At 43.3% G+C, this 25,664-nt stretch overlaps 1 protein-coding gene across 2 annotated transcripts; it reads left to right on the forward strand.

The window, feature by feature from the left end:
* Window positions 1-390: 390 nt before the first annotated feature.
* Window positions 391-24,326, forward strand: MGEA5 (meningioma expressed antigen 5 (hyaluronidase)). Of its 2 annotated transcripts, NM_001389331.2 has the most exons (16): window positions 391-933; window positions 4,492-4,543; window positions 4,862-4,959; window positions 6,264-6,394; window positions 7,135-7,306; window positions 8,255-8,353; window positions 8,525-8,809; window positions 9,382-9,540; window positions 10,772-11,382; window positions 11,743-11,917; window positions 15,335-15,420; window positions 16,295-16,399; window positions 17,819-17,904; window positions 18,872-19,064; window positions 21,164-21,323; window positions 22,014-24,326. In NM_001389331.2, the coding sequence occupies exons 1-16, from the start codon at window positions 747-749 to the stop codon at window positions 22,148-22,150; spliced, it is 2,736 nt and encodes a 911-aa protein (NP_001376260.1). In that variant the 5' UTR covers window positions 391-746; the 3' UTR covers window positions 22,151-24,326. The 2 variants fall into 2 exon arrangements, 1 of the variants encoding a protein (NP_001376260.1); NR_171283.2 differs by lacking the exon at window positions 15,335-15,420 and having other exon boundaries at window positions 421-933.
* Window positions 24,327-25,664: the final 1,338 nt, after the last annotated feature.

Below are 25,664 nucleotides of genomic sequence, written 5' to 3' on the forward strand. Positions count from 1 at the left end.
CGGCCGCAGCAATGCAGGTCGGCGCTCAGGGGAACGCGCGGCACCGACGCCACCGCTCCGCTGCAGCGCACGCGCACGCGCACACCCACGGGGCCTCCGCGGCCTGTCCCCGGCGCGCATGCGCAGAGCAGAAGTAAACACTCCATGCCCACCCCTTCCCCGTCCGCGCCGCTTCCCTACACAAAGCCGACTGCGCACGCGCCCTCCCTCGCCACGCACCTGCGCGCTGCCCCGCGGCCGCCCCTCCCCTTCCCCGGGGCCTCTCGCGCACGCGCACTAAGCACGATCCGGCCGCCCGCGCAGGCGCCGTGGGCCGCCGCGGCCTCGCCCCCTCCCCCCGCCCGCCTTCTGAGCATGCGCGATGAGCTCTTTTCCGCCTTTCGCGCACGCGCGGTAGGCGGGTTCTCCCCTCTGCCCGCCAGTTCCCTGAGGTAGCTGCCTCTCCTCAGCCCGTTGTTCCCGTTCGAGCCGCGCGCTCCCGGCAGCGCGACGGGAAGAGGCGTTCGGCCGCGGTCTCCCGTCTCGTTCCCGGCTTCCCTCGGCCCCGCGGCGGCGCTTCCGCGCCTCTCCGAGCTGCGGGCGGAGCGGTGAGGACCGGTTGGGGCCGGTTGGCCGCGCAGGCGCAGGGCCCCGTAAACAGGAAGCGGCGGCGGCGGCGGCCCGGGCCGGCGGAGACAAAGGGGCCGCGGGCAGCGGGGAGAAGGGGCTCGGCCCGGCGAGCGGAGGTCCTGGCGGCGGGCGGCAGGATGGTGCAGAAGGAGGGGCAGGCGGCCTTGGAGGAGCCCCAGGGCAGCCCCAACCCGGCCGGAGTGCCCGGAGCTCCCCTGGAGCCGCCGGGTGCCGCCACGGGGCCCGTCCCGGGAGGCGAGGAAACCGACACGGAGACGGAGACGGCGCTGGGCTCCCGCCGCTTCCTCTGCGGCGTGGTGGAAGGTGAGAGCCGCCGGCGGGGGAGGCCCGGGTCCCCGGGGGCCGTGTGGGCCGCGTGCTCGGAGGGGGGGGGGGGGGGGGCTGCGGGGCTCCGCGGGGAGCAGGGCACGTCTCCTCCCCCGGCCCTGCGCTCGGGCGGCGGGGCGGTGTGCGGCTGGGGGCGGGGAGAGCCGCGGGAGCCGGGCGGGGCGGCTCGTGCTGGGAGCCGCTGGCTCGCGGGGAGCGCCCTGGGCTGGCAGCTGCTCGCCGGGCCTGGCACCCACGGCGGGCCGAGGATTCCTGAGGGAGGCCGGGGCGGCGCGGCGGCTCGCCTGCTGGTGCGTGTTAAAAGGGGGAGGAGACGGGGAAGACAGGAAGCGCTCCTGTGCGGTTGTCTCCCCTGCACGCACGTCTCCCGCGCGCCGGGGGCTCAGGTTCGGTTTCTAGGGTAGGGAATAGGTGACTGCGGAGACATCTGTTCTGCGATTAGTATCAGATGCTCCCTCTGCCCTGCGGTGTTACGGCTTAACGTTTTAACAGTGCCAGAGAATGTTTTTTTTACCTAATTTGTTATAGAGGCTCTTTTCGAAGGCTTAAGTTGTTCCAGAAGCTTCAGAAGAGAGGGGCTCTTTTTCCATTACTCTGTAACTACAAAATTTACGTGCGTTTTTGCTGATTTGGCTAAGGTAGATGGTTGAAAGCCAGCGAGAAGAATGTTTTGTTCCCTCCTTAATTAGCTGGCTTGGAATACCTCTAAATTCCTGTGGACTGCTGTTATTTTGGTACCTGTAACGACTCTCCAGGAGGAGAACAAAAGCGTTAACAGATGAGAAGCAAAACGGGCGGTTTATCAAAGTCAGTATCTGCCCTGCTTGCAGAACGTCTTTTGTTCCTATCTGAAATGGAGCATTTGGCTCTAGCATACATTGCTGTGTGATGTGTGCTAGGCCTAGTTCATGCCTTTCCTTTGTGGCATTGCAGCGGCTTAAATATAGTCAGCGTGGAGAGAGATGGGCTGGTTATTAAACAGTTGTCTATGGAGAAATATCCTTTGGAGACAGGTAGTAGTGGACAGAAATAAAGATTGTAACTGCGTCATTTCTCACAGTCTCACGATACGCCTTGAGCACAGCATCACCTGCTCATCCAGGAGTGTGGCAAACCACTGTGTGTACACCATGACCATTTCGGGGGGGGTGTTGTAATTACACTGTAGATCTCATTTGCATATATTTTGAAGCAGCTGCTATAAATATAGGTGTTCTTGACTACATTGTAGAATGAGGCAAGAAAATGGCTCCTGCCCAGTGAAGCAGTCTAATGTTAGCTGGGAGTTATCTGTTTAGCCTTATTTGTGTACAGAAGAAAAGGAATAAGGGAGTGTAAAAACAAAGCAGCAGTTGTGTTGGCTGAGGTGAGTGGGAGCAGGAGGAAATACCAGTCTCTGTAGTAACATGAGAATTATTAGGTTAAGAGAAAAACAGGTGAACTTTAGAAGCAAAGATAAATACTTACATAGTGCAGCAGCTAACACAGCCTAGAGATACCGTACAATTACAGCAGTGAGCAGCAGAGTCCAGGTGGTTTGCAGGAAGAGGAGGTAAAAATTAGTGCAATATCAGGCAGGTATACTGGGAATGCACTCAATGTGAAGAACTTACGGTCCATTGAATGCACCATTTTGAGAGTAATAAAATGTAAGCTCTGGAATGCACAGTGATGGTGCTCATTCTCCTGGACAGCCGGCCTGGCTTTTAGTGGTGGAGAGTGTGGCAGCTGGGATATGAATACTTGGCATGATCTCATGACTTTGTATGAACCTGACACGCAGTCTTGAGGGAGTAATGCAAAACCAGGTCAATTTTAGCTAGATAGAGAGATCCAAGGATAGTCATCAGCTGATGACATCAGTAATATAAGAAATGCAGTGACAGATGGAAGAGTACTGTATCAGTTCTGATTAGCATGTTCCCTTCAGTTTTCTGTTTAATCCTCTTGTCTTGTTCTTCGTGTCTCTTTTTTTTTTTTGCAGTAGGCCCCTGCTCTGCTCCAGGCTGCGAGGTCTGAAGCAGCAGCATTGTTGGTCAAGTAGAAGTGTTCTGAACAAGTTACGAGATGTGGGTGGTGGTGACTGGGCGCTGCAGTTACTTGTTCTGTTTGTGAGTGGTTGAGCTTCCTCGGACTAGTGTTAGTCAGCATTAAGTAACTAGTGAAAATGAGCAATTTTTTCTGGGTGAAACAGTCTCAGAGGCATTCATGCATTGCAGCTGTTCTCTCATTTGTTCCTCTGTTACACCATCCTCAATTTGTCACCTCACAGTTCCAGTGAGAAGCAGTAGTTACTCAGCTTTTCCACGTTGTGGTGCCAGTTAGTCTTAGATCACTCCCTGGGAGACTAATTCTGAGAACTCGGGCCTGTTTTAAACTTCTTAAGATGATCTTGGATCACTTAATGGGTGAATGAAATACTTGTGAATATGTAGAAATTGCTTCAATTGCATGAGCTTTGACAGGCATTTTCTGGCTTCTTTAAGAACAGGTATTTACAGTGGTGAATAGCTCTGAAAGTGAAGATGCTGTTCACATTTTGAGCTGTTGTCCTGTGGGAACTTGTGAGCTTTGGGTATTAGGAGCGTCATTTGTCACTGAGTGGATGAAAATGTGCTTATTTGGTTGGTGTCCTTCTAGTCCTCAGTCTTTGCACAGACTGCCAGGCTGAAGCTTTGTTTTGAAATGCCTCCTTCTGGTTGGGCTGTTTGCACAGAGGTCTAAGTGAATTTACTTTAAAAAGCACTCTCTATTTTTATCCAAGTGTTATGTTTTTTGACTGGGAGGAGTAGAATTAAACCCAGAATCTATTCATGTAGAAGTGACCTCGAAGATATGCTATTGTAGAATCTCTAGGTGTTTTTATATGATTACTCAAAGACTGCCTTAGCTTTTGGAGAGGTAGGCACTTGTGTGAAAGATCAACTGAGTTCATTTGGACAAGAAACCTGTTAATTGGGGTAATTAAATCAACAAAATGCTCAAGATTTCATACTTCTTACGTATCCTCCTCCTCACTATGTATTTGTATGCTATGTGTATGTATGTAGGATTCTAATCTGTATGAGGAATTAAGTGCTCTAATTCTGCTAAATAGTATCAAGCATTTTCAGTATTGTTACAATTGAAGGTATTTTCCAGGGGTTGGAGCAATAGCCCAGTTTGGTTATGACTCTTCAGTCTGCCCTTACCATAATGCTGACTTGACTCGTGAAGGGCACGTGCTCAGGAATTCTGTTTGGGTTCTGAAAATTAATTGCTTTAATGGCCAGATTTATCAGGCTTTGGATCGTAAGAAATTTAAAAAGCTATATTTGCATTTTAAATTTAGATCTGTTTGGTTTATCACATTTTTCTAATGCTGTCAAGCTAAATTTCTTCTCTTTCTGCTTTGGGAAACATCATGATGAATGTAGCAGAATTAGTTTATTGGTAGAGGAAGAAAATGAGAGAATGGTTGGTTGTAATACTATGTTTCATGGAGCAGGCATTATTTAACATCTAACTGGATAACTTTGATCTCGTTTCCTGTAGGCTTTTATGGAAGACCTTGGGTTATGGAGCAGAGGAAAGAACTTTTTAGAAGGCAAGTCATGCTTCCTCTCTCTGCGGCACATTCCAGTGTAATGTAATCATGATCTTCCACTTAGAACAGAAATTCTTTTCGGGCTTAACCTAGAGCAACCTTTTGCATGCTATCTGTATTCTGGAGATGCATATTCACAGTCCTGTCTCTCTTAAACCAAATTTGTCCCATATCAAGTGTGTACTTGATAGTATAACACAATCTTCAATGAAGGGGTGTAAAGAAAAAAAACCCCAGCCCTATTAGACCAAATAAAACGTAGAATTTCTGAACCTGTAGCTTGCTCTTGCAATTAAGGCTTTCATCCTGTGCTCATAGGCTTCAGAAGTGGGGACTGAATACATACCTGTATGCTCCAAAGGATGACTACAAGCACAGGATGTTCTGGCGGGAAATGTACTCTGTGGAAGAAGCAGGTAATTACTTCTGTTTCCACTCTGTGCTTTCGATGAGTAAATTTAGGAGATATTAGGAGGAAGTTTTTCCCCCAGAGGGTGGTGACGCACTGGAACAGGTTGCCCAAGAAGGTTGTGGATGCCCCATCCCTGGAGCCATTGAAGGCCAGGCTGGATGTGGCTCTGGGCAGCCTGGTTTAGTGGTGGGCGACACTGCACATAGCAGGGGGACCGAACTCAATCCTTGGGGTCCTTTTCAACCCAGGCCATTCTATGATTCTATGATTTGTTTAAATAAATTGGTCATTGCTCTGTAGGCCTGTGTATGTAATCACAGCAGCCAGTTCCAAATATGCGTTGAGACCTGTTCTTAATACCCTGCAGCTGTATTTAAGGGAGTTTTAGTACAAGCATGGATTTGCTTCTCTTAACTATAACTCCTTGGATAACTTCTTCTAAAATTGCTTTTAAGGCTTTGTCTTATAATTATTTCTCTCCCCCCCTCTTTGTTCATGGGAAAGGTTGTTTAGAAGTGTTCCTTCCTTGATCTCCTGAGCCATCCTCTATGGAGCAGAATGATTTGCTTCACTAAAAATATAAAATAAAAGGAGGAGGAAAAAATAGTATGGCCTTTTATGTGAGCACAGGTTAGAAAAGCAGCTTATGGCTAGTCAGAACATGAAAGGTCTGTGTAAAAGGTGATGCGAGGCTTTTTATCCACCTCTGACTTCTACAGATGCTGCAGTGTCTTACTGGCTTCTGGGATTATTGTTTTCCCAGGGAAAAGTGATACCTACTTGAAATTAAATAATCCTTGTTGGATGCCACTATGAATCACTGCAGAAGTTTAATTTAGAGGGTACTGTGAAGGAACTTCAAATAACAGACAGTATTAGATGTTCTAGAACTAATTTTCTTCACTGTATGTAAGATTAAATTTGAAGTTTGTTTCTTAAAGCAACTACTTCTGTCCTGTGATATTTAAAAAGGACCCTTTTAATGTGCAGCAAGCTGCAGTGATGTGTAGTATGAATGGTGAGGTAGCTGATTCCTACATGGGATTGTTTTGGTGTGTGTGACAGATGTTGAAAAAACAGGTGGTAGTTGTAGAACTGTTGATATGTGTGCTGTAACAACAGACTTCATCCTCGTTTGTCATTGAAATCATTTTTAGCTGGGTTTTTTTATTTCAGAATTTGTGCAAATTCCTTGGTTTATTATTTTTATTGTTATGGTAGCACAGGCATCTACAGTGTGTTATTTACGTATGGCTATGAAGCTGTTTCTTGTTGAATCCTTCTGAGATATTTGAATTTGATTTCCAGAGCAGCTAATGACTCTAATATCAGCTGCACGTGAACATGAAATAGAGTTCATCTATGCAATCTCACCTGGACTTGACATCACTTTCTCAAATCCCAAAGAAGTATCCACGTTGAAACGCAAGCTGGATCAGGTAAATGTGATATGAACTTCCTGCAGCTGTGGTCCTACTTAACTTAAAACGCTTCAGTACCGTGCTTGCTCTTGTATGCTTTACTAGCTGCTTACTTTACTAGGGTGCCTCAGTGAACAGTTTGAATGGATGTGTTCAGGTTGCATTGCAGAAGTGACCATTGATCATCTAGATAAAAAAAAAAAATAATAAAAAATCTGCTATCTGATTTTAGGCTGATTTTAGAAGGCTGTTCTTGGAATGTTGTCCTGAGGGTATTTTAGGATCTTGAAGCTAAGATGCATTTCCAATGCAAGAACCCTTGTCCACAATAAATCTTTTGGTAGTAGATCTGACATGTATACATCTTTTTTTTGTTCCCATAATTAACTGCTCTCCTTTGTCCAAATGCTGTGGTAGTGTTAGTTAACTCTTTCCCAGCTGCCTGTCTGGTGAAGTCAACTTTGTTGTAGGAACTGGAACAGATAGAAGGTCTTCAGAAGCAGCTTTGAGGAAAGCAGAGCGGTGCATCAGAGACAAATGCTCATTGTAAATAGATAACAGGCCTGTCTTGTCTTACCTACCTTCTCTTTCCTGTTCTCATAGCTTTTCCTTCTTGCAGGTTTATAAGCTGAAGCATAATTCCTCATGTACTTTTCCCTAATTTTTAAAATGTTTTATCCTGTTGTAAAGATAGTTTAGATCTTGAAAATTGCATGAGTAAAAATAATAATAACTTTCACTCTTGTTTCTTGTGTTAGGTTTCCCAGTTTGGCTGCAGATCTTTTGCCCTGCTGTTTGATGATATTGACCACAACATGTGTGCAGCAGACAAAGAAGTGTTTAGTTCCTTTGCTCATGCTCAAGTATCCATAACAAATGAAATTTACCAATATCTAGGAGAACCAGACACATTCCTTTTCTGTCCTACAGGTAAAACAAGATGAATCCTTTAGTTCAGCCTTAAACAATAGGATCTTACTGTTAGAAAAGTTGTTTTAATATCTCATTGTCACTTTAGGCAGTATTTTGGGAGTCATTTGAAGAATAAAGAAAGGTTCAAGTAATTTGTATGTAGAGGTTTTGCCAAACCTATGCATCTCTGAAAAGTTGATTGCAGAGCAAAGAAGCAGCTTGATGGAACAGCTCAAGAACTAAAAATTAGATTAAATGAGGACTTCTGTTCGATTTGTACCAAAGTCTGGGCTAGCTATTAGTTTCCTGGAGTTTTCTTAAAATAGAGATACTATACTTCCTGTGCTCACTTCTTTCAGTGGTATCTGGTTTAGGAAGATTGCTCATTTTTATTCATTGTTGAGTTGCCTTTTTTAAAAATCTGAAGTATCAGATGACTCTCAAAGTCAGTTGATCATTGCTTTGTGGGCTTTTTGTTTTTTAATTCTAAGCTTTATCTAACACTTGTAAGAATATTTCATTGTAATGGAGACAGTATCACTGTTTGTTGGTGTGGGTTGTTAGAATGAAAACTTAGATTGGTATCTGTTACGATTGTGAATTACTTTGTTTATCCCCTTGCCTGTAATAGTTCTGGTTCTGTTGCAGGCTTCTTTTAACAAATCATATGCTCTGCTTTTAAGATTTTTGGTTATTAGCACTCTATAATTAGTCCAATGCTTTCTACTTCTCTTGCATGTTGTGTGCAGTAACCTTGACTTCTATTTTCTTCTAAATTCTTGACATTGAATAATTTTAAATGCTGTACTCTTGCTTTCTGATGTTTTGCTTAGCATTGTGTAATGCCCTTCTAATTTAGACTATTGGGAATTTGGAGGTTAACTTTCAAGATTCTCTTCTCAAGCGATAGTGTGTTGTCATATCTGTATGTCTTTCTAGTAAGCAGCATTCTCTTTTCCTTTGCAGAATACTGTGGAACTTTCTGTTACCCAAATGTTGCTCAGTCTCCATATTTACGAACTGTAGGAGAAAAACTGCTTCCTGGCATCGATGTGTTATGGACAGGTAAAGTAGCATTTTTTTTTTTAAATACAGTGTTGGTGTTCCAAGTTATTTATCATAAGTATTCAGTAAGAAATAAAATTAAAAAAAACACACACATCCAACTATTTGATGTGAGAAGTGTGAATCCTCACGCATATTGAAAGCACTCTGATGGTCTCATTTCACTCGTAGGTCCGAAAGTTGTATCCAAAGACATTCCAGTAGAGTCCATTGAAGAAGTTTCTAAGATCATCAGGAGAGCACCAGTTATCTGGGACAACATTCACGCTAATGATTATGATCAAAAGAGGCTTTTTCTTGGCCCTTACAAAGGTCGGTCAACTGAGCTCATCCCTCGACTAAAGGGAGTTCTGACCAATCCAAACTGTGAATTTGAAGCCAATTATGTTGCTATTCACACACTTGCAACCTGGTACAAGTCTAACATGAATGGAGTGAGAAAAGATGTTGTGATGAGTAAGTATGAGTACCTCTTTGCTGGGGCATGTGTTTAACTATGCAACTTACACTGGTTTTTCATTGTTTTTTTTAAATTATTCTAAATGTTCCTTATATTAGTTATACATCCTTATATTAGTTATTTTTAGGGTAGCCTAGCATTTTCTGTCCTGGAAGTAAAGGACAGTTACCCAAAAAAACAGCAAGCATCCAGATTATTTACTGAAAGTACTTTTTATGCAACCACAGATGCATCTCAAGTCTAATAGCATGTGCTACAGATAGATCTCAGGAAATCAATAAAAACAGTTTTGTGGTTTGTACTTGACACAAGTGTCCATGGATTTGATTACATTGGGATAGAAGCAGATCAGATCAAAATAATAACTCAATGTCGTAACGTGTAATTTCTGTGTACTGTTTGTGTGCTGATGTTGATAGTGACCATTGCTTTCAGTTTTGTACAATTAGGTTTTAATTTTTTGTCCTTCTTTGTAAAGTAAGACAGAGTTCTTGAGTGCCTTGTCTAACATCTCTTTATTTTAGATGAAACTTACGTGACTTTTTTTTAAATAAACTTCTCTCTGTAGCTGATACTGAAGACAGTACAGTTTCTATCCAGATCAAACTGGAAAATGAAGGGAGCGATGAAGATATTGAAACAGATGTTCTCTACAGCCCACAAATGGCCCTGAAATTAGCCTTAACTGAATGGCTTCAGGAGTTCGGAGTACCTCAGCAATACAGCAGTGAGCTTGGTTTGGTATCATTATGGGGTTGGAAAGAAAATGTGATTACATGTTCAGTACTTGCACTTAGATTAAAACTATTTTACAGATCTTGGCAGTCTGTAGAAGTACTTATTACCTTACTTACTGGGGAAACCCTAATAAAGAAGGAAGAGTGCTTGGTATTCTGCAGTGTGCCTTTAGTGACTCAGCTGATCAGCAGAAGCATCCTTGAAGCAGGATGGTCCTCTGGCATTTCTGATCTAAGACAGGAAAGAGTCTGAAACTTGTCAGTCCCAGCAGTTGTTACTAGATTTCTGTGGGACCTGAGAGAATAGGAAGAATTTTTTTAGGGGGCTGTTAGATTGCTGCAAAAAATAATGCTGCCCCAGAAGAGTCCATGTTCTTCCAGTTGTTTTCAGCTGGCTTTGTTTTTCTGAGTTTCTGTCTACAGAAACCATTTGGGTTCCTTCCAGCATTGTACACCTTTCCTCTTGTAGCACTGGGAGCTTGAGATCAGAGGTAAAATCTATTTCCCTCAAACATGGGTTTTGGGGGTGGTCAGAGTGGCCTTCTCTTATAGCTGCTGGTGGAGTGGAAGAATCTCTTCTCCCGACTCCCAGCTCTACTCTGTGTAGTTGTAGACTAACTACTGTAGCACTTCAGATCTCTCTAAAACTCAGCTGTGGCAGAAACATTGGATGAGGAGTGGTAGTGTCACTTTCCTCCGCTTTCACAGAATTGTTTGTGTTGGAAAGGACCTCTAAGATCACCTTAGCCAAGTCCTTTGCTCAAGCAGGGCTGGCTAGAACAAATTGCCTAAGACCTTTTCCATTTGGGTCTTGAATATCTCAGTTTTGTTCAGGTTGTTTTTGTGGTTGAAGTATTTAAGCATCTGTCCTTTTATTTTAAAGCCTAGTCTGAATAACAAGTCAGTTAATGCAGAGGGAAAAAGTTAACTTGAAAAGCTTTTTAGATTGCTATTATAGTCAAAAATACTGCTGGCAGTGCATGTTAACTCATTTTTTGAACCCCCTATTTTTGCTTAGTGCTTATCTGAAGGGGAAACTTGCCAAAATGTGAAGTTTGTAGTTAGAATTACAGTGACAGATGTGAACAAGCGAAATGCCAGGAGGAAGCTATATAATTGGCTGCCATGACAACAGAATCATCTATGATTTGCAGAAGTTGCTGATTTGAATGTTTGTTAGCTGATATTGAAAATTTTAAACTTGTTTCTTCTTATCCTCAGGTAGGCAAGTGGCCCACAGCGGAGCTAAAACTGCTGTAGGGGACGTAGGGCCTCTGGTGGCACCGTCGTCTTTAAATGCAGCAACTGTGGTTACCACAGTTTACCAGGAACCCATCATGAGTCAAGGCGCAGCACTGAGCAGCGAGTCACCAGCCTTGGTAAAGGAGGAAGAGAAGAAGCAATGTGATGAAGAGCCAATGGACATGGTTGTGGAAAAACAAGATGATGCGGACAAGAATGCTAATCAGATATTGACAGATATTGCTGAAGCAAAGATGACAGAAGAGTTAAAGCCAATGGATACTGATAAGGAGAGCATAGCTGAATCAAAGTCCCCAGAGATGTCTATGCAGGAGGACTCTGGTAGTGATATTGCCCCTATGCAGACTGATGAACAAATTAACAAAGAACAATTTCTGCCTGGGCCAAATGAAAAACCACTCTATGCAGTAGAACCAGTGACATTAGAGGACTTGCAGCTTCTTGCTGACTTGTTTTATCTCCCATATGAACATGGGCCCAAAGGTGCACAGATGTTGAGAGAATTCCAGTGGCTTAGAGCAAATAGCAGTGTTGTCAGTGTTAACTGCAAAGGAAAGGATGCTGAAAAAGTGAGTGTGACTTAAGCTTGTTTCTCTCTTTTTAAATCAGAATCCTGAGCAATGTTGCCTGTTTTCTGAAATCGAGATGGGTGTTTCATTTCCTAGAAGCTTAAGGTAGTGTGTAACTTAACCACAGATGACAATAACTTTTGTTCATCCAGTGGAATTTACGGTTTTAAGCCCTGTAGTGTCTGCATTTGAACAGTGATCCCTGTACTGGCTTCACTTCTAAGAGCAGTAGAGACTTGTGAGTCACGCGTGGTGCGGTGGTTCCAAGTATGGAATTGTGTGGTCATCGTTCCTATTTAGAGTACTTGTCTCCCTAGAAAGCAGTGTTTGATCTTGTGGATCTTTTCCCTCCATCCATAGATAGAAGAATGGCGTAACCGAGCAGCTAAGTTTGAAGAGATGTGCAGCTTGGTGATGGGAATGTTCACTCGCCTCTCCAATTGTGCCAACAGAACAATCCTTTATGATATGTACTCCTACGTCTGGGATATCAAGAGTATAATGTCAATGGTGAAATCTTTTGTGCAATGGTTAGGTAGGTGCATTGGGAGCCATTATAATCCCAGATAGAGTATCTTTTTTGTGTTTTTAATTAGCCCACGGGGAAAACAAAGCGTTACGCAAATATGTTTTCTTGGATATGGGGTCTGGTTTGACCCTGTTTTAAAGGTTTTCTTATCTCACTATGTGAATCGGTGCTTGCTGTGAATTTGCTTTGGGATTAAAGCGATGTCTGCTGGATGTTTAAGATTGGAGACCTTAATTTTTCTTCTTGGGCTAATGAAACTTGAATCTCATCTGACACGTAAGTGTTGACTTTAACTTATTCTTGACTGAATGCACACTGGACTGAGCCCCATAACTCCTTGGGTACCCTGGTATATGATTGGAAATGACGCTACGAAATGTGACCACATCAGCCACCTGCTGCTTGCTCTGTCTTGATAACACTGTTGCTGTCTTCAACAGAACAATTCCAGAAGTGACCTTTAAATGGGCCTGGCCAAGAGGAAGCTGATCCTCCCAGCCCTGTGCGCATGCGAGCTTTAGCGTAAGGCTATTCTGGTGCAAAATTATTTTCTTGAAACACTTTCCAAATTGCTTTTTTGTTGTTTTTTTTTTTTTAATTATTGTTCTGACAGTGGGTGGAAATTGGAGTTCTCTTGACTGATTTAGTCTGAGGTGTAAGCTGATCTGGAAACACTTTTTGGTTTGGTTTTTTTTTTTTCCTAAAAGACTTTTGAGGGATCTGAAGTTGGCAGATAGCACCAGCATGGCCTGGGTAATTCTAGTGACCTCATTTCACTTTCAGGTTTCAATCCAGCTGTAAGGAATATGCTGTGGACTTGCTTGACGTACACAGCAGGCAGCAAAGCTGATGGTCTCTTGTCACACGTTTTGTAGCTGTCACAAGCCTCACGGTGGTTAACCATTGCACAACCTTGGTCAAATGCAAGTGTTTGGATTGTTAAACCGTAGTCTTAAATACTGACAGTTTTAAGTAGAGACACAGAAGACTTGTTAAGACATCAAGTCGGGCCCTACTTAGAAGCTTCCTGTGGATGTGCTTATTAAATAAGTGATCCTTAAGTGTATGGTGAATAACGAAGATGAGCTTTTAGGACTACCTTATGTAAAATACAGAGGAGAGCTTGGCAGAATTGTACTGTATTAACATCTCTGCCAAATGCTGCAGAAAAGCCTTAGTGTGTGTGGTTTTAAGACTAGTGTGACACCACTCCCCCAGCTTTACTATCCTTGCTGTATGTTGACATTTAACTGGAAAGAATGCTCTTTTTGATAACTTATTCTGTTAAAAACTCTAGACCCACTCTCTGTAAAGAGAACACAGTTTCTTGTGACCTCAAAACATCGAGGGCCCAGCTTACATTACAACTTCATTAGCTACCTGTTGCATTCCCTTATTTCAGATGAAATTGTTTCTAGTTTCCACATGTCCCTGTAAATTTGGTTTCAAGTCCTTAAATGCATCAAATACTTTAGAATTGCCTTCAAGAATGAAATATTTATAGATATTAGCTCTGTGATTTTGGCCTTGTTCTTTCCAGTATCGTGACTGGCATTAGAGAGTTGAAAAATTCACTGTAGGAGTTGGGTGTTTACAGTCGAGTAGCCTTAAACTAATAATGCTTCTGTGAGAGGAGATATTTTTGTCCTTAGCTTGTGTTTTGTCAAGTGTAAACATACGTAAAGCCAGGTATATCCAAATCCAAACAAATCAGTTTTCATGATGGTGTGCTCAATGGTCTGCTGAATGTTCATTTTCACCTCTCCTCCCAAGTCCAGCTAGCATTCAGTCCCTTAAATTAGTGTGGCTGTACAGTACTATGGATTACTAATGACTTTTATTGTCTTCTTCCCCATTGTGTACAGATGGGAGAATCTTCAGCACAAGTTTCTACTGCTATTGGATGGACAGCGCCAGATGTTCACAGCGCGTCGTCATTAATTAATTAAAATGGACAGGTTTTGTCTGTGAGGCAGCTCAGATAGATTAGATGTGTGATAGGCATGAACTGAAGTCACATTTGCGCAGCGACTAAGGCATTAACTATGTTTTTTGTTTATACAGCTCTTCATTCACACAGCTCTTTACTGTAATAATTGGAAGTGCTAGTTAAGTTGTAGTCTCAAAGGAGAGGCAGATACTGTCTTCCAAGTTATTGACTAAATTTCCACGAGAAGAGTATATTTTTGTAAGAATGCTAAAACTTGGGAGCTGGCCAAATTCAAATTCTGATGCTTGGATCATTTCTGATATTTACTGTGCTTAGGGTAGTTTGCATTGAACGTGGTGTATTACTAAATTGTAATGAATGTCAAACTTGGCACACTTTGGGACTCTCTGACTAGCACAACACATGTGTCTGTACTGATCTGGGACTGTTACTTGAACAGGAGTTAGACTGCTGTCTACAAAAGGAAAAGAATATTTGCGCTGCTCATCTTGTCAGAAAACTAGGCGGGTAATCTCCATTCCAGATCCTGCACTTTTTTCCTCCTAACAGAGCTGTCATGTTAGTTATTGAAGGCCGTGGCATCTTGCTAGTGGAACAGTGTAAAAAGTCAAATGGCTCATGAAAGCTTTTTTACTTTAAAGCTAAGAATGTTGATGGGTCTCTTGTGACTGATCAGTAGGAACCCTGATGCCTCTGATATGCTTGAAGAGGAAAAACTGAGATGCTAAAGAAGCAGAGCTAGTATCACCTGTGACAGACAGGGTGTACTAGTTAGTGTGAACTAGAATTAACTCACGGCTTAGTTCATTAACATACCAGTGGCACTGTGAAGGTATGGCCTGGATTATGTAAATCTATTCAGTCTCTTGCAAGAATGCTGTTTCATACAGCTGTCCTGGCTATCTTAACTGTTCCAAACTGTTTGCACATATTGCCAGTCCTAGTTTTCTGACAAGAGTAGAAATGTCAATTAATAAAATGTGACTTCAGAAAGGTCCAGTTTCTTTCAAGAGGCTGTGATAATGGAATTTATTTGTTCTTCAACTGCTTGTATTTGCAATAGTAGCTATTGAGTCAAGCAGCATCCAAGATGTCCTCTTCTTGTAGATGAACCAGATACTTCTGCCACAAGTGGACAAACAGAAGAATGTGCAGAAAGCCTGGCGGGCTTCTGTAATTGCACGTGGCAGCATTCTTGTGTCTGGTCTGGAGTGTCTGGAGGTGTGCTGTCTCAGGCACCTCCTGTTCTTAAACTCATCTGTTACTTGAGACTGTAAACTTGAAATACTGCAGTTGGTGCATGAGCACAAAATCTTTATAAGTCGTATATTATTACAGCCTCTCCTGAAGCCCTGGATTATAGCTCAGTTAGAGAGCTTTTTCCACAAGTGTGTGTTAGCTTTTTGGACATGTAAGACACCCAGGAAATCCCCCTTCTCGTAACGTTCTCCGCTTGGATCTGATCTCAACAGGGTGTCGTAGTCAATCTTCAGCACAGTTCTTAAGTGGAGACCAAGAACCCTGGGCCTTTAGAGGTGGTCTAGCAGGAGAGTTCCAGGTATCAATATGACTTCACAACTGAATGACATTTTCTTTGTTTTATGAGAAACCTTTTGTTGCACATCAGAGGTCTGGAAGGATTGGTCTGCCGAAGGCTTTCTGGTCCAAAGCCCATTAGCCTTACAGCTTGGTTTAAAATAATTTTCCTCCCATTTCTACAGTAATTTCTCAAGGAGATGCTGCCTGTCCCACGCGCACGCGAAGCGCAGCGGCTTTAGTTGTACATTTCACATTGTTTCTTTGCAGGTCGCACAGCATTTTTATCTGCGCCCGCAATTGCACAATGCGCGCATGCTTGTCTACCGATGGGAATTCCATGAGCAAAAGAGAGAGAGCGCAATGAAAATCTGTATCACTAAATAAAGCAGTAATGTGTTTGATTGGAAAGATTTCAATTGGCAAATGCTCTAAAATCTGTTCTAAAATCTGTTTATACCACATTCGAATTTGTTCATGGATTTTTCAGGTGCTATACTTTTCCCCCCTCACAGGTGCTCTGCGCGCAGCAAATAGAGTCAGCGCATTGCTTTTGGGATAAAGCGTCTCCTCTGGCCAGTTAACCCTCTTCAGACCAAACCTTTCCTCCTGACATTCTGTGTTCTTATACAGAGGCAGTGTAGATACGATTGGTAAAAGTATTTTAAAGTAGATAAGATAAGCGAGCTTTTAATGTGCATTTTCAATTGCATATTCCAAAACACCAATTGGATATTTTCTATTCAAGTAAGGTCTTTGCATTTGTAAAGCCTACCAACCCCACCTTCTTCTGGGGTGCCTGCAAGTAGCAAATGTTAATTTGGAAGTCTGCAGTGCACGCCCAAGAGTCTTGGGATCTTGTTCATGCACTCATATTAAGTATTTTGTTTTCACAGCGTTTGCTGCCTATTGATGGGGCAAATGACCTCTTTTTTCAACCGCCTCCTTTAACGCCCACTTCCAAGGTGTACACCATAAGACCCTACTTCCCCAAAGATGAGGTAACTGCTTCTGCCTTTCGTTGTTCTTATTGATGTATTTCCTTCTGTGGCAACACTGATTCCTCCTGAGTCCCTTCATGCTCTCATGAAAAGGTCTTCCAGTATCTTGCAGAAAACAAATGCAAGCTATAGGAGAATGGAGGATAAGTGATTTGCCTATGATTTAACAGCCTACTCTGCTGCAGTACAGTTAGACCCACAGCATGATTGCAGTCTCCCACCCCCCTTTTTCTTTGTGTGATGCCTTCCATGTTTCTCAGCAGTGGGTTAAAATGATTCCCTGCTGATAGTGGAATTCTTGCAGTGGGAGCATGTGCAGTGGTATAGCTGTAGAGGTGGGTGTGTGTACCTGTTCACCCAGTAATTATTCTGGTAATTCCTGGTATGTTCTGCTTGTGTAGCTCTGAGAACTTTGAGCTGATATTGCATCTCAAAATGTAGTTGTAAAAGGGTGATGTTTCAGCTGGTTTTATTGCTTTATCTACAAATGTGAATTTTCCTGACCAATTTTTTTTGAAGGATTGCTGTCAAATCTGTTTTGGAGCATTTGATACTTTGGAACTGGGGATTTTATATTAATCTTCAATGATAGAGGAATTTTTTTCCCTATGTCTCCTGGGTCCATACTGTTTTGGCAAGAAGAATACTTGCTGTGTCAACAGTTAGCAGCCCTTATGAATGTAGTTTAAACAACATCAAGATTATTGTACCTTAAACTTGCTTTTGTAAAGAGTTGAAATGTGTTTTATTTGAAACTTAAGTATCTAGCAGCTTAACTGAATCCCAACTTCTGAAGCCAGTCAGGCAGATAGAGCCATCGTGTGAAGACTTGTTCTTTATCTGCTGCTTCTGTCCTTTGGTGTTCTCACAGATAGCAAGGGAGCCCTTTTCAATACCTTAACACAGATCTAAATCTGATTTCTTAGAAAGCCACGAGAGACTATTTCTTTTTTTCTAACTTAAAATGTGACTGATACAGGTTATCTCTTTAAAGAGGTGCAGCTAAAAGCGTTTCAGCGGGAGGATGTACCCATCCTTCGGAGGTTAAATTTGTTGCAATTAAAAATTGAAGGTTTTGAAAAGCAACCTTGTTATTGAGGTTATAGTGACTTCCAGTGGAAGTTTAGAAACTAGCCTTCAGGGTTAATCTCCAGGTGTAGAAACGTGCAGAAAGTTGGCCTCCAGTTTTTCTTTTCCTTCCCCTGAACATAACCAGTATTTCTGACAGGCAACTGTGAGATAGCTGTAGTGGGGGGAGGAAGGGGGGAAGAACCGATCCTTTCTTAGAGATATGTACTCCTGTTTGGTGTAACTTCAGTCCTGTCAGTACTGGCTCACAGTGGAGCTGTTAATGAAATGTCTCTAAAACAAAGTTGTTCACTTTTGAGTTTTATGACTTGATCTCTCCTCTCTTCCTAGGCATCCGTGTATAAGATCTGCAGAGAAATGTACGCTGATGGAGCTGATCAACCTTTCCATAGTTTACCAGACTTAATTGGAGACAAGTATGTTTTAGAAATGAGTGAACTGACAGAAGTGGTTGTGAAGGATGATGTTGTGACACTTTGAGTGTCAAACTCTGACAGTTTGAGTTTTTTAGTGTATGTGTGCAGAATGCAAAACTTCTGCCTTAAGTAAGCAAAAAAGCCATCTGTGATCATTAAGAAATTGAAATTTTGACTTCAGAAAGATCCTATTAATAGTTGTGTCCCAGTGCTCTGGTCACGTGCGGTGAGCTGTTAGAAAAAAAGATTGAGGTGAAATATTTGTTAAGAAACTCATGCATCATAGTACCACATCAGATGTTGTGAAAGTACTTCATGGGTATGTGTGGTGACATTCTGGTATTTTTTTTTTAAACATAGTGTGGTTCTTCAGGTAATTGAAAGACTTTTTGAGGACTAGCATGCCAGACAACTGCATTGATTCTTATTATTTGTGAAACACATCTTACAGTCTACCTGCACCAACATTTTAAAGCAATGACAAGTAAGATGGAAGTTCAAAAATTAAAAAAAAAAATTGAAAAAGCATTAAATCTTGAGCTGCAGAGTGAGCGACTTAGAGTATTCTGCTGTGTCTTGGGTGTGTATTTCAGGTAGAACTTCGTAAAGAAGCTTCTCTGTGAGGGACAGGAAGGTATTTAAGAAAGGGTGTCTAACTGGTCTCAAAAAAGATATGAGCAGGAGGGTAATGGCAGTGGGAATATTGAGAGCAAAAGGTGAAGAAAGTTTGTGTGATGAGTCAGAACTGTAGGCTATATAGAATTAAACTGTGGGGATCCTGAACTATTGATGCTCATCACTGAGTTTTGACAGCTGATCTGTCTGTTAATTGATGCACTGTAAGAATTTATTTACACTGCTGGAGAACTTTGTCACTTCTTTGGGTGACCTCAGCTTCATCCTGAATACACAAAGTGTGCCTGTTCGATGGGACCTTCTTTTGACTGAATTTGGTTACTTCCTGCAGGTTAGTAGGAGGTCTACTCACCCTCAGCCTGGATTACTGCTTTGTCTTGGAAGATGAGGATGGCATATGTGGCTATGCTTTGGGAACGGTTGATGTGACTCCTTTCATTAAGAAATGCAAAATGTCTTGGATCCCTTTCATGCAAGAAAAATATACTAAACCAAATAGTGACAAGGAGCTGTCTGAGGCAGAGGTTGGTATCACATGTGAGACTGGAACTTTACGCTGAGTTGCTTCCTTCTTTCTTTCAAATGCAGTCCTTTGTACTTCTTTTGATTTTAAGCTTTTGTAATTTAATTTTAATACCTTTCTGCTGTCTTTGAACATAGTATCTGACACCTTAGATGCTGGTACTAAAAGTACTCACTATGTGTCAGATACAGCTGTGTGTCATAATGTGTCTTCCAGGTGTACTTACTAGTAATTGATGCAGTAAGTACACAGAGGCTTTTTGGGACTGCTAAGTGGTGGGAGCTTTCAAATCAAGAGCAAACATTTAAATTAAAGTGAACTGTGTTTTGATGAAAATGAAGTAGCATTTCTGTTCTGCAGAATGCGACATCGGTGTCCTCATGCACATGAGGTTCAGGTCTGACAGCCACATTGGTTGAAGCGTGGCAAACATCAAGAACTGCGTTGCTTTTTCACTTAAAATCTGTGAACTATTTGTGTGGTGTGATAGGTGTAAGTGGTGTAGAATGGTATCCCAGTCACTAGCTCCTGATGGTAATTCATTCTGTGGCCTCTGGCCAGTTGTGTTGTTTGTGTAGAAGAGGTTTAAAAAAAACAGCCTTGCAGCAAACATTCTTCTTTTCAAATGCGTGCGTTCTGGATTGGGTGTAGCTAGGCAATGTGACCTAATAGCTCACTTCCGTTACTGAAGTGGAGCTAAAGTTAAGTCTACAGTCTGTAGGTCTTTGACTTCATTCTTCTACATTTGTGCAGTTTATTGCTCTTAACTGCATAAGAAAATCTGTATTTTGAAGGCAAGCTCACGTGTGTATAAGGATACCAGTAACAAAGCGTAGCAAAGCTCTAGTAGGTCCAAAAAGGAGAAGTTTTGATTTCCAGATGTTTAAAGCCAAACTTCAGGGGAAGAGAAAGCAGGCGGTACGTTGTGCTATTAAACTAGCTTTGTCATCCAGAGGTCTATGAACACTTTTAGCTGTTGGTTTGTTAACCCAGGATTTCTGTTTCTAGTACAATACTTCAGAAAAAGTCTGTTTCTCAAGCCTATGGGTGTTGAAGGATGTTCCCTGGAGTGCAGAGGAGGTTTTTGTACTTGCTATTGAGGTAGATGCTGTGGGTTGTTCTCCACTTAGCCTTTTGATGGAAAGTTTTGAACATTCAGTAAGTTGCTTAGGAGCTGTTGCCATTGAAGGTCAGTAGGGAAAAGTTTTGTAGCTTTTCTTTTCTTTTTTTTATTCCACAGAATAAAGAGTTCCTTTATGGACCTCTTACCTTTTAATAATCTGTCTCTGCTTTAGTTTGAAAAGCTTCTGTTCCATACTTCTTTGAGCATTTGACATCTCAGATGATTCAGTTGTTTCTTAGTTTACTTAACTACTTCTTGAGGCCCAAACTCCAATGGGATGTTTTCTTTCACAAAGGAAAAATCCAGCCTTTTGAGTGTTGTGTTGTAATGTTTGCCTTTGCCTTGGTGCTTGGTACCAGCATGGCTAGCTCTGAATACGTTCTGGGGGGTTGTGCATGCTATAGCTGTGTTAAAGTCAGAGGACCAGGCCTGGTTCTGAACCTGAAATGGTTCAACCAGTCTGAAGTAGTAACATTGAGCAGAGACCTGGTCTATCACTGAAGGAGTGTGGGAGATAGCAGATGATAGATTTGAAAGTAAAGTGTCTAAGCTTGACCTGAAAAAACCCTGACTTGGCCTGCTAACATTAAGGTTCCTTGTGTGATGGAGCCCCAGTTCTGGTTGTTACGATGGCAGCTTTCAGTTATACAAAGTCAGGTAGCTTGTTTACTTGGGCATGTAATGGTTTTAAAATTCTGCAACCAGCAGGTGGTATGATTAGTGTATTTCAGATTTGGCTTTGGGGCAAATAGTCTAGATAACTGCATAAACACTAGAGATTCTTCCAGGCTGCTGTGAGTTGAAGGATTTCAGGGAGGATAGGAAGCTTAGGGCTACAACCACCCATGACTGTCAGGTGTAGTTGAAAAGTGTGCTTTTTAGAGGTGTATTTTGTGAGCAGAGCAACCTCCCTTGAAAATGAATGAAAATAAGAAGCTGAACAAAGACTGAATATCTGATTCTCATATTCTTTTCAGAAAATAATGCTAAGCTTCCACGAAGAACAAGAAGTATTGCCAGAATCGTTCCTTGCCAACTTCCCATCTTTGATAAAGATTGATATCCACAAAAAAGTGACAGATCCAAGTGTGGCCAAAAGCATGATGGCCTGCCTGCTCTCTTCTCTAAAGGCTAATGGTAAGCTTATTGCACTCACAATGCCTGGCGTTGTAATTACGTGTTAGGTCTGCCATAGGTGGCACTCTAGACTGAGGTAAATAGCCATTCAGAAGTCTTTTATAATTAACTTTTGCTGCTGTCTTCACTAAAGGTAGCTTTTAGCTTTAGCCGTCAGCCTGCAAACTAGAAAACAGGAAGAACTGAGAAAAATGTGTGCTTTCACTGCCATCTTGAACAATGTGTAAATGCTTATATTTTCTCTGCTGGCAGTGGTGGTGGTGCTTTTCTTACACGTGGAAGTGTGCACTGGTGAATAATTACCAAAACCTTCAGTATGGGAAAGTAGTTGGCCACCTGCCTTACTGCACATGTGAGGTTCACAGGTCTTTGCACAATTTGGTACCTTCCTGTAGTGCCTTTTTTCTGCGCCAACATTCAGGGTTTCGAGATGCTTTTATGTGAAATTAGAGATCTTCTGAGGGATATGGTTTGTTCATGCTGACAAGATCTCTGTGATGTGTAGCCCCTTTAGGGATTGGATGGCTGTGTTGCCATAAATCTGGTCTCTTTTGGGTACTGTGCTGCTTATAGAATTGAATCAGTGATTTAATTGGGTTTAGATGCTGAAATAGACGGGGACTGTAGTACCCAACTGCCCTCTTACAGTATTTCTCTCTCACTGTTTTTGTCCCTCTTCTTCCTCTCCAGGCTCCCGTGGGGCTTTTTGTGAAGTGAGGCCAGATGATAAAAGAATCCTGGAATTCTACAGCAAGCTGGGCTGTTTTGAAATTGCTAAAATGGAAGGATTTCCAAAGGATGTAGTTATCCTTGGAAGAAGCCTTTGAAGTGCTCAACAGCAAACTGTTCCAGTGCTGTAGTCCCTTAACATCTGGGCGGGTAGTGGTGGGGATCTTCATATGGTCTAGCTGAACAAAGCCAGCAATAAGCCAGCTTGGGAGAGGGGACTATGTGAAAATCGCCCATCACGCATTCAGACTGATTTGTTGGAAGAGGATAATGCTGCTGAAAACACCATTTTAACAAGAGAATCTTTGTCCTCTCCTGGTCTTGTGTGAAGTGCCAAGGAACCTTGCATGGACTATATAGCTTCCTGGAGGAATCCTTCTGAATCAGCGTTGTGGTTGACAACAGTTGTGTGTTTGAGTATCAGCAGGAAAGTGGCTGCTAGAAGGAAGTATCTATAAAGATGCAGTTTTGTTTCTATGTCATAGAGCAGGATGTGCAACTGGAAGTTGCAGGAATGGGAGGGGTTACTTATGTCAATCAGCAAATGTAAAGATAAGTAGTTACAGTTCTATTTTTGACTATCTTTATGCTTGTTGATAAAGCAATGACCCATTGTCACTTCTAACGACCATTGGTTCAAGCTTTGTGCTTTGTTAGGGACAAATGCGCAGTGGTCCGTGGCAGAAGTCACTTAATGACAAACCTGTAAATTTCAGTGTATATAAACTTAGCCGTATGCCGACTAACTTTTTGTTTACCAGTTTTTGTAACTTTTTCTTTTAAAAAGTGAAAGGATATAGGTCCAAGATGGCACTTTTGAATAACGTAAAACCACGATGGAGAGCAAATCTGTCCTCAGCACTGACTTCTTTTTTTTAACTGTGCCTCACGTCCAGGGCTAGAAAGTGAGCATCTTGGGTAAGGAGTGCTGATCCCAAGGATCCTTCCTTCACGTGGCAGTTGGTTTCCTGCCGAGCTCCCGCAGCTCAAGGCTGTACCATCATTCTCCTGGGGCAGAAGCAGCAATTCACAGGGCGGGCTGCTGAACCTGTTACTTTTGGTGGCGTTAGTACAGAACTGTGGGTGGAAGATAGAGGGGGAGAGCTGGCCCACAGCTGGGATTTGTCCTTGGAACACTCACCGTGTTTCAAAGCCCTTTCATTCTGGTTCGATTAAATCAGGGTCTTCAAGTCCTGCACATTTGTATCCAATAACTTTTCTAGAAGAAATGCCACAACAAGCACATTTTTACTCGTTATTTAAATGGTTACCTATTTTTAAATGTTACAAGACCTCGGTGTTCTTAGCCAGGTCTGACACTTGGGCTACGTGGTGGAACCAGCGTGCGGTGGGATCTGATAGCATAGCGAGGTGCTTACAGCATTGGTGACATCGGGGTGTCGTAGCAGTCCCAGTGTCACAGAGGAGTGCATGGCCAACATCGCAGCACCACATTTCTTTCACCTGCGGTCGTCTTAACCTTCCTTCTTTGATTCCCTGCGTTATTTCAGCGGTGCACGAAGGAAGTTGGGTTCCTTACACGAGCTTCCAGCTGCACCGAAGTTACACAACCTATAATGAACGGCATTAAGACTGCAGTGATGTTGGCTGCAGCCTGTAAGGAGATGCGGTGCTCGGCCTTCTGCTGCAGTCACATGCAGGACTTTGGTTTTTTTTCCTTTGCAGAATGTGAACCTTTATTTTAATGCGGTAGCGAAAATATTTAAGTTGAAATAAGTTCATTTCATTTTTAGAGAGAGGTACGGGGTTGTTCTGTGGGATTTCATGTCAGTCAGAGCTGAATGCCACTAGCTTTTATACAGCTTTGAATGCATGTTGAGTAGCTGACACCTTGGTTTATCAGACGGGAGAGGTTTTTTGTTTTGTTTCTTCATGGATACCGGAGTCAACTTCTTTTATCTGGGTTCATAGCATTACAGCATAGGATGCTCGTGGCCTTATTTCTGGCTTTTAAGGAGCTGCCACAGTTTCTCTTCCTATGACTTTGTTATTATTATAAAAGTTAATTGTATAAGCCTATGGGAATGTCAGGCCAATGCCATCATTCTAGGATTGTAAAGTGATATGTTGACATATCTTTCATGGTTAAGACTTTTCATTAAGGTTGGAATGCCACTTTCGTTAATCTGTTTTTAGATCAACAGTATCTGTAGCAGGAAAGGGGGGGGGGGGGGGGGGGGGGGAAGACCTGTACAACTGTATTTGAAGACCATGCAAGAAATAGAATAAAAATTGAGAAGTGAATGTAAATAAGAAACGTGTCTTTTGTGTATGAGGTCTGCGAACCAGAAGTGGGTCGGCAGTGAGCACCGCACCGTGCCGTGTGCTGGAAGCCCTCGGGATCAGCTGTCAAAGAAAACAGGATGCACTGCATTGCTCTCTTATGCCTTTGCCTGCAGACCTACAGCCCGGAGCAGGTCAGGCTTTTGCTGCCAGGTGCTCGTAGGTGTTCAGTCGGCACTGTGGGAAATGCACTGGGGATGGGATGGGATGGGATGGGTCCTACTTCTGCATCTTCTTTGCAGGAGATGGATGTGGGAGGCGCTGTCCCCAAAGCCGCTCTGCCCGCCGGACCTCAGTCTGCAGGTATTTGTTTGGCTGTGCTCCTCCTGGCTCAGGATATTGCGTGGTTGTGTAACGTGCAGCTTAAGGGATGGCTGAGTCCTTAAGGCTTCGGTGCTGACTTTTTATTCTGGGGGGAGGGGGAATCATGTTCCTTTGTGTATATTTCGGTGTGTAGGATTCCGACTGGAAGAGTGGTGCATCTTCTCTCTCATAGGGGATCATGCTCGCCTTGCTCCTCAATGCGTTCTGGGCGTAGTGGGTGAGCCGAGGGAAGGGAAAGCTGTGTGCATCCCTTGCACATCTCCTCTCAGCCTGGGAGATGGTTCAGATCCTGCTGTTGCCCTGGGAGTTTTTCCTATGGGGAAGCACGGAGCAGAAACGTCCTTGCCTTCCCTGCCCTAGGAGCGTGCTGCAGGCAGCGCCCGTCCCTCTGCTGTGCAGGCAGCCAGATGGCTGCGGGGAGCAGCTGCCGCAGGAGCACACGAGCTCACAGGCAGCCTACGTGTGCTTGTGTAACCGGCAGCGGGTGAGCTCTTCTCTTTTCCTGGGACCTGGGGCAGCTCCTCAGCCCAATTCAGTCGTGTTTTTGTTGAATCGGCTCTTCCTGCCTGCCACACGTGCTGCTCCGGGCAGGTGGCCTCTGCGGTAGGAGCAGAGCCAGCTTCAGCCCAGGGCTGCGGAGTGAGTTCACCCCATTGAAGCGGGCTGTTTCAATGCAGCTTCTTCCCTAAGAGGGTGCACCAGGCTGCTCCCTTTCCTGCTCAGAGATCTACTCGAGCCCTCTGCTCCCCGTGCTGTGTGCTGGAGCAGGATATTGCCTTCCCATCCGCGTGTTCAGAGGCGTACGGCCAGAGATCAATCCGCTCTTGTGCCTGCACTGCAAGGAGCAGGGATGGGTTGGTCCCCCCCGCTGCACCCCGGTCCCCGTTACCCCTCCGTCAGCGTTTCCGTTCCAAAGCGCCTTTTGGGCTGCTCACCACCCTCGCAACTTCAGATCTTCTCCCCACCCCCCAGAAAAGCCTTGTG

Source organism: Gallus gallus, chromosome 6, assembly GCF_016699485.2.
Source record: "Gallus gallus isolate bGalGal1 chromosome 6, bGalGal1.mat.broiler.GRCg7b, whole genome shotgun sequence".
Taxonomy (NCBI): domain Eukaryota; kingdom Metazoa; phylum Chordata; class Aves; order Galliformes; family Phasianidae; genus Gallus; species Gallus gallus.